The following is a 14,146-nucleotide window of genomic DNA, read 5'->3' on the forward strand; positions in this document are numbered from 1 at the left end:
AGGGAGACCTTCTCTTTTGATACTTAAATTTTTATCATCACCAAGTAATTGTTAAATGTTGTTAGAGGAAAGTTGACTGTGAACTGTATTTTAATAGCTAGTTGCAACTGATTATAGTTATGAAGTTTAGTAGCCTGTTTTATTTTCCAGGGAAGCAAATCCCATCTAGCTAAGTGTTAGTTTTTAAAAATTCCCTATATAATAGGTATGCCTATTTTTTAAACAAAAATATTCTATATAATAATTATTTTCAAATAAATTCCTTTTTTTTTCCAAATCTTATTTTAAGTTCACAAAAAACCATTACAAGAAGTGGAAATAGCAGCAATTACACATGGTGCTCTCCAGGGATTAGCCTACTTACATTCTCATACCATGATCCATAGGTAAGCACTTTGAAAATTATCATTTATTAATAAGTAAATTATATCTTGCATTTATCAAACCTGAAACCCTGAAATTTTTGTTGGTTGTATATAGCCAAATAAAAGAATTTCAGAATCTTATAAATTCATATTGTTTTAGATTATTGTTTAGATTATTAAAAACAAAATACTAGTATACTTGTCTTTTTTTAGGATAGTTTTTATTTCTGTCTGTGCATGCTTCCAGACTTTGTGAATCATGTATACTTTATGTACTTGTGATAGAAATGTAATAGTGGAATCATATCATGCAAATTGGAACGGACATTAGGGATTATGTAGTTTTACTCTATATTTGTACAGATGAAGAAACTGACATCTACTTCATAAATTATATTAGAACTATAAACCTAGATAATTTGTCATCCTGGTAACTGATAATGCCAGATTTGTTTTGTTGACTCCATGACATGGATAAATAACAGCTAATTGAGACTATATTTTTGATAATCCTTTATAATGGGTAGTAATTTTAAAATTAAACCATTTTATAATATAATGCACGTTTAGCATTGATATTTATTAGTTTTGCCTTTTTTAAAAGGAAGTTAGTGTTTTTGATTACATATTTAACCAAGGAATACATACTAAGCTACATGGTAGAGTCAGAGTGAGTTAATTTTTTTTTATTTAAGATGAAGATAGATAGTAAGGATCAGGAGAAATCCACATGCTAAGTAAGTGAATGGGAGAGTTGGAATTAAAATCTGTGGTCTTCTCAACTTCAGAGTACCTTCCATCTGTTTTTGCTTTCATTTCGTATTTACTCAGGAGTGTTTAATCAGTTAAGGTAGATTCTAAAAAAACATTGTTTTGTACCAGTAAACAGGAACTCAATTATAGATTTGTGTTCCAGTTACCTGGATTTGTCTTTTATTTTTATTGCTGTTTTGTCTTTTATAAAATTGTTACAGTATATTTATTTGGATTTGTAGTCTTTTTGTTTTCTAATTTGGATTTTAATTCTCACCTTGTCTGAGAGATTGTCATAGGATTTACTTATTTTGCTGTTTGCTTCTCTATTTTACAAATTCTTGAGTTTTATCAATTTCAGTGTAATCCAATGAAAGAAGGATGTATGATTTTCTGTGTGTCTTAACCCCAGAGATATCAAAGCAGGAAATATCCTTCTGACAGAACCAGGCCAGGTGAAACTTGCTGACTTTGGATCTGCTTCCATGGCATCTCCTGCCAATTCTTTTGTGGGAACACCGTATTGGTAAGAATAATTCTATCTGGTATTGATCTTTGATTATAATAGGCCATAGGTTGTACTTATTTCACATCTTACCTTTTTCTGGAAATACACTGCTATTATGTACATCATTTACAGTTAATTTTAGGTATAGATTTGGAGTGCTGCCCTTGCAGCTCCTGTTTTTTCATTTGTTGCCCCTATGTTTCTTTCCTTTTATTATCTGTATCATATACTGGGTGTGGCAGTGGAAAACTTCAATAAAAAATTCAAGTAGGGCCTCCCCAGTGGCGCAGTGGTTGAGCGCTGGGTTGTGAAGCTGCCCGCAGCCTCTGCAGCCCCAGTTCAGTCCCCGGCTGCTCCCTGGCCACCGGAGGAGGGTCCCACATGGCGTGCAGACCTCTCTTGCCACCCGCTGCTCCCCTCAGCAGTGTACTTCAGTCTGCTTGCTCTGCTACCCGCTCTGGTGAATTCTCTCACCCTCCCGCGCTTCTGACTATACCCAGTGCTTGTATAAATAAATAAAAATAAATCTTAAAAAAAAAATTCAAGTAGCAGATGATATAAATATTAAGTGGAAATGTGTATGTTTTCTTTAAATTTTGATTTTTCTGTGTATTGGTGATCTTCAGATAAAGAGTACTCATGCTCATCTGGAATTTTTTGTTTTGTCTTTTCTTTATTGTTATGAAGAATTTCAAATATGCATGAGTGTATTAAAGTCTTACACAGTAATTTAGCCTGCATGCAACTTTTTTGCTCTGTGTATTGCTATCTTAGGTTCCCTACATCTTCTTTGCTCACCCGCTGTTCAAATTTCTCTTCTCCCTTTTCATAGAAGAAATATTTTTTTGAAGAAATATTTCTTACCCATTCTGAACATAATTATTGAGCATCACCATAAAGACCCCTTGAAGAAAATATAGCATCTACAAGAATCATGACATAAACTCTTGACAAGACCCTGTGTTTTTTCAGTCATCACCCTCCTTTCACTTTTACTCCTTGGTTTTTTTTTTTTTTTTTCTCCCTGGTAATCTCTGTCTCCTCTTTTTTTTTTTTTTCTAGTTTAGAATTTATAACTCAGATGGTTGTCCTGGGGACATAGTAACATACTATTTACATTGAAAAATGAAGTGCAACTTATTCTGACAGAAATTTAGTCTGATTTGCCTCATTGAGATGACCATGAAAGTTGCCTTTGCTAATTAGGCTATATAGTGATAATCAACTGAAAATGTGCAAGGGGTTAGCTAGTTTTTATAAGTTCTTTGGAGGTAAAATTTGAATATCAACTTAACACTGCTCTCGGTGACCAAAAACTTCTTATGTAGAGCCCATTAAGATGGAGTCCTTCCTACTATAAATAGGGTGCTTTGAGAAAATAATAATGCTTCTTGTTTCCCCACTTTATTTTTTTATTTTTTAAAGATTTATTTTACTTATTTATGCACAAAAGAGCTGGGGAGTAGGCCAGAGGTACAGGGGGAAGGAGGGTGAGAGGATTCACCTGACACAGAGTGGGGAGCAGAACAGGCAGATTGACTGAAATACACTACTAAGGGGAGCAGTGGGTGAGACAGGAGAGGTCTGCTGTGCCATGTGGATTAACTCCCTGGCCAGATTGAACTCTTCACTGCAGTGGCTGCAGATAGCTTGATTGTGCAGAGACTTAACCCCTTGCAACACCAGGGAGGACCCCTGTATCCCTTCTTAGAAATGACTAATATTAGGTATTAAAAGGGTCCTGGAATGTTCTCTAATATAAAACAAAAATTATTTGTTTACCTTTGCTTAACTATTTCACAGACTTTTTCCCCAAAATCTTAAAAATAACATTGGAAGCATCCTTTTAATGACAACTGAAAGTTTATGTATTTATTGATTTGTATAGAGTGTTTTGGGAACACAGACATTTGTATATCTTTACTATGCACACATATGCTCTGGGGTACCTGATAACAATCTAAATGTCTATACTTAATATCAAATACAAATGAACATTAAGTATCGTCAAGATTGTTTAGACACTTGGGCCTCCCTGGTGGCGCAAGGGGTTAAGACACAATCTATGAAGCTATTCGTAGCCACTGCAGCATGAGTTCGATCCTTGGCCAGGGAGCTGCCCACATGGCACAGCAGACCTCTTCTGACTCACCCGCTGCTCCCTCAGTAGTGTATTACAGTAGATCCGCCTCTTCTGTTCCCCATTCTGTTTCTGGTGAATCTTCTCCCACCCCACACCTCTGGCCTGTACCCCAGTTCTTGTATGCAGAAATGACTAAATCTTAAAAAAAAAAAAAAGATTGTTAGACACTTATTGATGATAGTATTTGATTTTATCACCGAGATACCACTAAGGTTGATAATTGTTTGATTGCTTTAGTCCCAATATATTGTCTGGAAACAACATTTTTAAAGAGTAGTATACATTTTTTTAAAAAGATTATTTATGCATACAAGAACTGGGGTACAGGCCAGAAGTGTGGGGGGCGTGAGAGGATTCACCAGAGACAGAGTGGGAAATAGAACAGGCAGACTGACTGAAATACACCGCTGAGGGGAGCAGTGGCGAGTCAGGAGATGTCTGCTGCACCATGTGGGTATCTCCCTGGCCGGGGATCGAACTCGTACTGCAGTGGCTGCAAATAGCTTCATGGGTTGTGTCTTAACCCCTTGTGCCACCAGGGAAGCCCAAGAGTAGTATACATTTTTTTAATTTAATTTAAATTATTATGTTTTAGGATGGCCCCAGAAGTAATTTTAGCCATGGATGAAGGACAGTATGATGGCAAAGTAGATGTATGGTCTCTTGGAATAACATGTATTGAACTTGGTAAGCATTGTTCTTTATTACTATGGAGTAAGTTTTGCCTGGTGTTTTACTTCAATTTTCTGTACCAAATTGTAGCTCTTTATGTCAGTTTCTAAGGGGAGCAATTAAGTTTTCACTTATCTATAATTTTTTTGATATATTAGATTAAATATATCTGTGCTGTTAAATCACATCTAAACTTTTTTTCCACAATGGTATTAGCTAAGTTTGATATATCTTACACCTAACATTAATGAATATTTCTTAGACATCTGGAATATGTCTGTAATTACTAGATTTACTATTTATAGAATGTCTACAAAGTATTCATGAATACTTCCTCTATCTAGGATACTTAGAGTTAGGTTTGAAAATTAGATGTCATGCTGCATAGCATATTGTAGCAGTTTGATTTTATGCACATATTTCATTCTGTTGTCCATAAATGGAACTGCTTAAGGTATAATGTTACAACTTACTAACATTCTTACTGTGAGTCAGATAGATACTGAACTATCACTGTAATTCAAGATGATAGTCATCTTCTTGCTCTTGATTTCCCCACCCCCATTCCAATATTTTTTCCTTCCTGCCTTCTTTTAAGAGTGCTCCATTAAATTTTATTTATAAAGTGGAAACTATTGGGAATATTTAATTGAATCATTCTCGGGGTATCATTTTGATAAACCAATGTCAACCTGGGTTTGTCAGTTTTTTAAATTAAGTACATAAGGAAATTGAGGTAAAAACAAAAAGCTTGCAGAAGATAGAAGCTTACACAGAAGGTAAATATTATTTCCATTATAATTACTGTTTCTATTGTTTAGTCTAATATTTTTCCAAAATAATGTAATCTATAAATATTTTGACTTTTGTTGGAATTGCAATACTAACCATTTCCTTTGAGCCCCATACCATCATATGTATTTGAAAGTTTGACAATACCAGTAACATATGTCACGTTCTTCTTATATTTGGCCTTAATTTGAAGTTTGCAAAATATTTATTCCATTTGACAGTATTTTTAAGTGTCTGAAACTATTTTTCCCCTTAATTCTTCTTCCCACCTGATGATTCTAACTAATTTCTTAAAAGGTCTGGGTATAACTGTGGAGAAATTGTTTCATGGGCACTTTTTCACACTTATGCTGGCTGATGCATTCATGTTCCCTTTGGTGCTAGTGAAATTGTATGAGTTATCCTGTTAGATATCATTGATTTATTTTCATATTTATTTGACTAAAAAGTATTCATTGGCTATTTACACTGCTCAGAAAGAAATGTGTCTAAGTTATGTAGTTCCTATGATATGACTAATTAGTTTTCCAGGCTTTCTAGCTTTTTGTTATAATTCATAGAATAGAATTCTTTCATAATGGGTATTTTTATGAGTGAGAGATTTTAAATAAATTCTTAGTTTTATGGGTACATTTGCCAGCTTGAATTTTTGTAGTCTTTTATAGTACTTTTAAATTTTTTCCTTCTCTCTTTTTTTTTTTAAATCATGAAGAACTAAATCAGAAAATATATTTTAAGCTTGACTATTCTGGGGAAAGGTCTAGAATAGCACAGGCCTATAAAACTTTCAACAGTGAAGGAGATGTGCTGTATCTGCATGGCTTTTGAGTACTTGAAAAGTGGCTAGTGCAACTGAAGAGCTAAATTTTATTTCATTTACATAAGTTTGTATTTAAATAGCCACATGTGGCTAGTGGCTACTCTGTTAAACAGCATAGGTGTAGAAGCATGCTTTTCAGTGCAAATTACATTTGCAGTCTTGGGAAATACATCTCTTACATGCTTTTACTTATGATACTTTAAGATAATTAAGTGTAATGAATTAAAGGAAACTTTCTTAAAGATAAGAGAACAAACTTAAATCAATTATACTGTTCTTCATTTTGATAAATATAACTAAGTCAATATGACTGTTTAGGACTTTAAAATAACTTGGTTGTGTAATATGACCAAGAAATCATAAAAAGCAGGATTTTTCATTGGTGAGTTTACATATTTGTTTAGAGTAACTCCAAGGCAAAAGGTCCCTAGTTAATTTTCAGTCTGTGTATGTCAATGGACAGTCATTATAAAAGTGGATTTTTACCATTTTTTTCTGATCATAAAGCTACATGTTGAATATATAAAATGTCGGAAATATAAAAAAAGGAAAATTACGTAAAATTTCTTAATGGATGCACAAGATAAAAAGGATGTTGAACTATGACAGAAAATATAAAACATGGGGGTGGACCTGGGAGTAAAAATGCAGTTAGAGAATGCATTCAAATTTATGTTATTGTCAAAAACTTACAGATGTGTTACTTACATAAGGCTTATGTTAACTACAAAGCAAAAGCCCTTAATAGATACACAAAAGTAAAAGAATTTAAGTAAACCACTAAAATAAATTATCAAGTCACAAAGAATGAGAGCAAGAACAGAAGGAATAAAGGTATTTACAAAAGGTAAAAAAACAATGAACAAAACGGCAATAATTGCATATGTGGCAAAATTTACTATAACAGTAAATGCTGTACGTTGTCCAATCTAAAAACATATAGTGGCTGAACATACTGAAAAACAAAACAGACTACTTACATGCTACCTATAAGAGACACATTAAATATAAGAACACAGAAACAGTGAAAATGAAAAGCATAGAAAAAGATATTCCATGCACATGGAAATCAAAAGAAAGCTGTAATGCGATTTATAATATCAGACAAAATAGACCTTAAGACAAAGATTATAGTAAGAGAGAAGGTCATGATACAATGACAAAAATAACTAAATCCAGTGAGAAGATAGAACATTTGTAAACATTTATGTGTCCAACATAGGAACACCTGAATATACAAAGCAAATATTAACAGACCTAAAGGGAGAAATAGATAACAGTATAATAATAGCAGGGGACTTTAATGCCCTGTTTTCATCAATAGATAGATCATTCAGATTGAAAAGGAATTTAAGGGCCTCTCTGGTGGCGCAATTTAAGGGCCTCTCTGGTGGCGCAAGAGGTTAAGCACAGCACTACGAAGCTATCTACAGCCTCTGCAGCACGAGTTCCATCCCCAGCTGGCCAGGGAGATACCCACATGGCGCAGCAGACCTCTCCTATAATGCCCGCTGATCCCCTCAGCAGTGTTTTCAGTCAGTCTGCCTGTTCTGCTCCCCACTCTGTCTCTGGTGAATCCTCTTAACCTGTTGCACCTCTGGCCTGTACCCCAGTTCTTGTATGCATAAATAAATAAATCTTTAAAAAAAAAAGAACAGGAATTTAATGTTGGCCTTAAATGACATGATAGGCCAGATGGACTCAACAGACATAAGCAGAATATTCCATCCAAGAGCAACAGACAACACATTCTTCTCAAAAAGAAAAAGAGGGAGAGAAAATGAAATGCATTTTCTTTTCAAGTGCCTGTGGAACATCCTCCAAGAATATGACACAAGGCAAGTTTTAACAAATTTAACAAGATTTAACTTTCAGCAAACCTCTTTTCTGACTACGTGATATGAAACTTGAAATCACTTATAGAAAGTAAGAAAATTTACAAATAAATGAAGATTAAATAACATGTTATTGAACAACCACGTCAGAGAATAAATCAAAAGAGATAATAAAAATACAGTATACCAGAATTTATGGGACATAGCAAAAGCAGTTCTAAGACGGAAATTCTTAGTGATAACTACAACATTAAAAAAAATAAAAATCTCAACTTAGGTTTATACTACAAGAAACTAGGAAAAAAAGCCTAAAGTTACCAGAAAAAAGGAATTAGCAAAAATAAATGAAATCTAGATTAAAGTGTTAAAAAATATAATGATAATAAGTTAGTTTTTGGAAAAGCTAAACAAAAAAGAGAAACTTTCAGTTATACTAACCAAGAAAAGAGAGTATGCAAATAAAGGAGACATAACTGATAACAACCAAAACACAAAGGATCACAGAAATGAGTCATATTACCTAATGACACATTTCTCCATCATTAAGTGGCACTGTGCTAGCAAGGAATTGGATGACTAATTCCAGAAATCTCCCAACAAACCAATAAGAATTAGCATCTTTGTTACTTTTTTAAAAAATAGTTAAAACCATTTGTTTAGTAGTAGCTTATGATAATTTAAGATGGAAAGTATCAGCTGAATCCATCAAAGTATCAGTTGACTCTACCATGTTTTAGCTTTGGAAATTCTGTATTTTTTAGCTAAGTTCAGTGTTGATGAAAGTTTTACAGTAAAGGACAAAATCCAAAAGTACTCTAATTTGTTATGCTGATATTATACCACTTAATAAATTTGAACTTTCATTAGTAATCATAGAAACAAGTTATTTCTTGTACTCATTCAAAATTTCTTCACTAAGGGGTGTAGGTCAGGTTTGGAGGTGTGGAGTCCTAGGGGGATGAATTGCATTACTCAAATATGCAGGTGGCTCAGCATGAGGTGATAGTTGGGATTGGCATTAATGACTTGATTTAATGAATGTGTCATATTTCTTCGTAAAATATTCTTTTTTTATAGGACTTACATATTCAAGGGATATATTTAGGGGTAGTGGGGCATCAGGTCAGCAGTTTACCCTAAATTGATTTACTTGAAAAAGTTCTTTTCACTGTACTTGAATATTTGGAGGTAAGTTTGAGATTATTTCAAAACAAATTAAAAAGAAAGAAACTAACAATAGTTGAGTGCCCCTAAATATCAGGCACATATTTTCACAGAGGAGTTTTCTGTTTTACAGCGGAAAGGAAGCCTCCTTTATTTAATATGAATGCAATGAGTGCCTTATATCACATAGCCCAAAATGAATCCCCTACACTACAGTCTAATGAATGGTGAGTATTACTAAGAGGTCTGTTACATTGTATGGATTAAATGCTTTTTCATAATTTTAAAAAAATGATTTCATTTTAGCTAATACAATGTATTGATTGAAGAGATATTAAAATAGGTTTATTTTTCTCATTTGTTGCTTATTTTGTTGTTTTTCATAGCACATATACATCTCAGTCCAGTAATAAAGATAGATATTTTCACATGGAAGCATAAGTATTGCTTTTTAAAAAATTTCATTTTTCCTTTGAACTTTGGGAACACATGTAAACCCTAATTATACTATAAATAGCATGATATAAACTGTAATGTTTTACAACTAAAGTATATAGATTGCAACAAACTGTAATGATACTTTATTGGATAATGGTTTATAATTTATATGGTATAAAACATACAATGACTTACCCAGCATTACCAGATAACTTAGAAATTTAAAATCATTTTAATTTTTTTTTAAGATTGATTTTTTGTTTATACAATAGCTGGGGTACAGGCCAGAGGCGCGGGAGGGTGACAGGATTCACCAGAGACAGAGTGGGGAGCAGAACAGGCAGATGGACTGAAAGCACAGCTGAGGGGAGCTGAGGGGAGCAGTGGGCGCAACAGGAGAGTTCTGCCGCGCCATGTGGGAATCTCCCTGGCTGACTGGGAATCGAACCCTCGCTGCAGAGGCTGCAGACAGCTTCACAGCACTGTGCTCAAGCCGCTGCGCCACCAGGGAGGCCCTATTTTAATTATTATTATTCATAGTGATCTGATGTTCCTCTCCTAATACTTTGTTTTGATAAAAACAAGCATTATTATTTAAAGAAGTTTATGGAGAATAGATTGAAAATTTTAGAAAACTGGAATTTTTATCAGTGATAGAAAATTTTAGTAAGAAATTAATTCCTTAAGTATATTTAACATTTGAAAAGTTCTTGGGGGAATATCTAACATAGTTAATAAATATTTTAAAATTTACAAATAGATGTTTAACTTACCAATACTTTACTTTTAAAGATTACATAATTAAGGTGCATTCATTTATCTTTGCGACTTCTATAGAGATATAAGAGGAATCTTTTGGCATAGTTTATTATTTAGTATATATAAGTAATAAATATTTTAACCACAGACTATCTTTGCACTGTGTTTAATACTTTTGGGATTCAAAAAAGAATTCTTGTATACGATAAACTTAAAATTTTATTTGAATATTAAAAATTGTTGGAGTAATCATTACTGCTTTACTCACTGAATTCTAATCAATAACACTTTAATGTTACAAACATTTAATGTTTTTTAAAATATCTTAGTTGTTTTTCTGGATTTAATGGAAGTTGTATCTATTTTCTCAAGGACAGCAAACACTGAGGTTATAAAAATGCTCCCTCCAAAGCAAGTAGAGAGATGTTCTGAAACATGCTATATAGAAGGATGATACAAGGAGCAAATGAGAGTAGGCTTTGAGAAAAAAAAATAATTGAGAAGAATTACACCTTAGATTTGAATGCAAAAAGAAAAGGATGGACTTCCCTAATTTTGCCTCAGTATCAAATGAGTTATGATATTTAATATATGATATTTAAATGTGATATTTAAACAGAATATTAAAATCTGTAAGTTTATCTTTGAATTATAATAAAGATTCATTGGTTGCTTGAGATAAATTTTCAGACTTATATGAATATAGATTTATATACAATAGTGTATAGTGTATCTTTTTTTAAAAAAATTGTTTATTTTCCATTCGACCTGCCACCAATAGGCATATGCCTTGATTTGTGGATGTGTTTTTAAATGAAATAGCAATATGTTCACTTGATACTTTCCTTTACAATAGGTCTGATTATTTTCGCAACTTTGTAGATTCTTGTCTCCAGAAAATCCCTCAAGATCGCCCTACATCAGATGAACTTTTAAAGGTCAGTGCAATTATACTCTAAGTCTGTTTCCCCTAAGAAATTATTTTAAAGGGTCTCCCTGGTGGCGCAAGGGCAAAAGTCTCAGTGCCATCAAGCTATCCACTGCAGCATGAGTTTGATCCCCTCCCTGACCAGGGAGCTAACCCACATGGTGCAGCAGATCTTTCCTGTCTCACCCACTGCTCCCCTCAGCAGTGTGTTGCAGTAGATCCACCTGTTCTGTCCCCCATTCTGTCTGGTGAATCCTCTCACCCCCCACACCTCTGGCCTACACCCCAGTGCTTGTATATATAAATAAATAAGCAATAAATCTTTAAAAAAAAAAAAAAAAAAGAGGACCCTCCCTGGTGGCGCAAGGGGTTAAGACACAGCACTATGAGGCCAACCGCAGCCACTGCAGCACAAGTTCAACCCCTAGCCAGGCACAGCAGACCTCTCCTGACTCACCCGCTGCGGCCCTCAGCAATGTATGTCAGTCAATCTGCCTGTTCTGTTCCCCACTCTGTCTCTTATGAATCCTCTCACCCCCCCACACCACTGGCCTGTACCCCAGTTCATGCATGCATAAATAAATAAATCTTTAAAAAAGAAAGAAAGAAATGATCCAAGGATCCTACTTTTAAAAAAAGAATTATTTTAAATAATATATTTTGGGGGCCTCCCTGGTGGCGCAGCGGTTGAGCGCTGGCTTGCGAAGCTGCCTGCAGCCTCTGCAGTGCCGGTTCGATCCCCGGCTGCTCCCTGGCCACTGGAGGAGGGTCCCACATGGTGCGCAGACCTCTCCTGCCGCCTGCTGCTCCCCTCAGCAGTGTACTTCGGTCCTTCTGCCTGCTCTGCTCCCCGCTCTGGCTCTGGTGAATTCTCTCACCCTCCCGCGCTTCTGACTGTACCCAGTGCTTGCATAAACAAACAAATAAATAAATAAATCTTTAAAAAAAAAATAATAATAATAAAAAGAATATATTTTGGGGCCTCCCTAGTGGCCTGGGAGTTAAGTCTCAGCGCTATCACCATTATTACCACTACAGCCGGAGTTTGATCCACAGCCAGGGAGCTAACCCACATAGGTTGTAGCAGACCTCTTGTGTCTTGCCCTCTGCTCCCCATAGCAGTGTATTTCAGCATATTTGCCTGTTCTACTCCCCACTCTGTCACTGGTTAATCCTCTCACCCATGTACCTTTGGCCTACACCCCAATTTTTCTATGGAGAAAAAAAGGAATGTCTTGTTCTTCTTTAATCTGAATCAGGATTAGTATGCTATACTGATTTTTACTAAACTACTAATTTTATGTATTGTCCTTTCTTGAAATTTCTCTCAGAATGTGAAGTTTTTTCATTTGTTTTATCAGTATCAACTGTTTCTACTCTTTATGAATAGAATATATAGTTAAATATTCAGGTACCAACCAAATGGCTCAGTTTCTGTATGTATATAGAATACATTTGTGGAATTATAAATTTCAGTTCCTATGGAAGATGTCTCATTTCAAAGTTGGTAAAGCATTGTTTAACTTGGATTTAGTTTATCTCTACTATGCTTTACATATTTTCTGTTCTGTATTAAAATACTGTGAAATTACTTATGGGGGGGGGAAGAAATTAAGTGAAGACAAGCCAAAATAAAAATAATGGCTTTTATCTAATCTATATTTTTTGTATTTAACATATTAAAAGTCTATCAATTAAAAAAATAAAAGTCTATCAATAAAATAACATGAAAGAAAAACTGCGTAATATATTTACATAAATACTGGCTTGTGGGAAAAGTCATGACATATTTTTTTCTATGTTTCCTATGCAAAAATGTATCATGACCTTTCCAACAACCCCAATATGTAAGAGAAAAGAGATTACAAAACAAACTGTTAGAAGTGGATATAATAAATTTTGTTACCATTTTGGAAATGTAATTTTCTGACTTAGTGAGAATTTTTTTTTTTACAGTTTTTTTTTTTTTTTTAAGATTTATTTTTTATTTTTATGCATACAAGAGCTGGAATACAGGCCAGAGCTCCTGGAGGGGGAGGGGATGGAGGCGGAGAGGTTTCACCGAGACAGCATAGGGGACAGAACAGGCAGATTGACTGAAATACACTCCTGAGGGGAGCAGCGGGCAAGTCAGGAGAGGTCTGCTATGCCATGTGGGTTGCTCCCTGGCCAGTTATGGAACTTGTGCTTGCAGTGGCTGCAATGAGCTTCATAGGTTGCGTCTTAACCCCTTGCGCCACCAGGGAGGCCCGAGAATTTTTTTTTTTTAAGATTTATTTATTTAGCAGTATGTTTACTCACAGTCTCAGAAATGATGACTAATTTTTTGTAAAAGAAGCCTGGATATTATAAATAGTGGTACACACCAAGATCTGGCTAAAGCAAAAGAAAGAATGTGACTGATTTCTTATACATGCCTCATATAGGCAAAAGAAGTTCTTTTGGTAATACTGCAGCTTAGTAGGGCCAGGTATTTGGTGTTTAGTGATTGGATTTCCAAGTCTACATGTAGTATACATTTACCTGGTTTGTAGCAAATATTAGCATGACTTTATTTGAAATGATAGAAATATTTAGCAATTCCTTCTTTCCCTTTGTCCTAATTACATATGTATCTCTAGTCATCCAAGATAGAGAAAAAATTAATAGAAAAATGCTTTTAAATGTATGAAGCTTTTTATTTCAGAAATAAAAACTGGAAATAGGGGCCTCCCTGGTGGCGTTGGGATTGTCTCAGCACTATCACAAAGATGGGCCACCCAGTGGTCTGAGTTTGATCCTTGGTCAGGGAGCTAACCCACATGAGACCTCTCTTCTCTTGCCTCCTGCTCCCCTCAGCAGTGTATTTCAGTAAATCCGTCTGTTCTGCTCCCCACTCTCTCTCTGGTGAATCCTCTCACCCCCCTGCACCTCTGGCCTACACCCTTGTTCTTATACACAAAAATAAATAAAATCTTAATAAAAAACTT

The 14,146-nt window shown here is 34.7% G+C and overlaps 1 protein-coding gene across 2 annotated transcripts in view; it reads left to right on the top strand.

The window, feature by feature from the left end:
• The window catches only part of TAOK1 (TAO kinase 1), a gene marked incomplete at both ends in the record, with an annotated part of 84,348 nt that overhangs the window by 27,687 nt on the left and 42,515 nt on the right, over positions 1-14,146 (top strand). For both annotated transcript variants that reach the window (XM_084238709.1, XM_084238710.1), the window contains 5 exons: positions 290-386; positions 1,531-1,644; positions 4,365-4,456; positions 9,186-9,279; positions 11,106-11,187. In XM_084238709.1, the coding sequence (XP_084094835.1) occupies positions 290-386; positions 1,531-1,644; positions 4,365-4,456; positions 9,186-9,279; positions 11,106-11,187 (479 nt within the window). The remainder of the gene's footprint in view (positions 1-289; positions 387-1,530; positions 1,645-4,364; positions 4,457-9,185; positions 9,280-11,105; positions 11,188-14,146) is intronic.

The sequence above is a fragment of the Talpa europaea genome (assembly GCF_964194135.1).
Source record: "Talpa europaea genome assembly, chromosome: 7".
NCBI classification, from domain to species: Eukaryota; Metazoa; Chordata; class Mammalia; order Eulipotyphla; family Talpidae; genus Talpa; species Talpa europaea.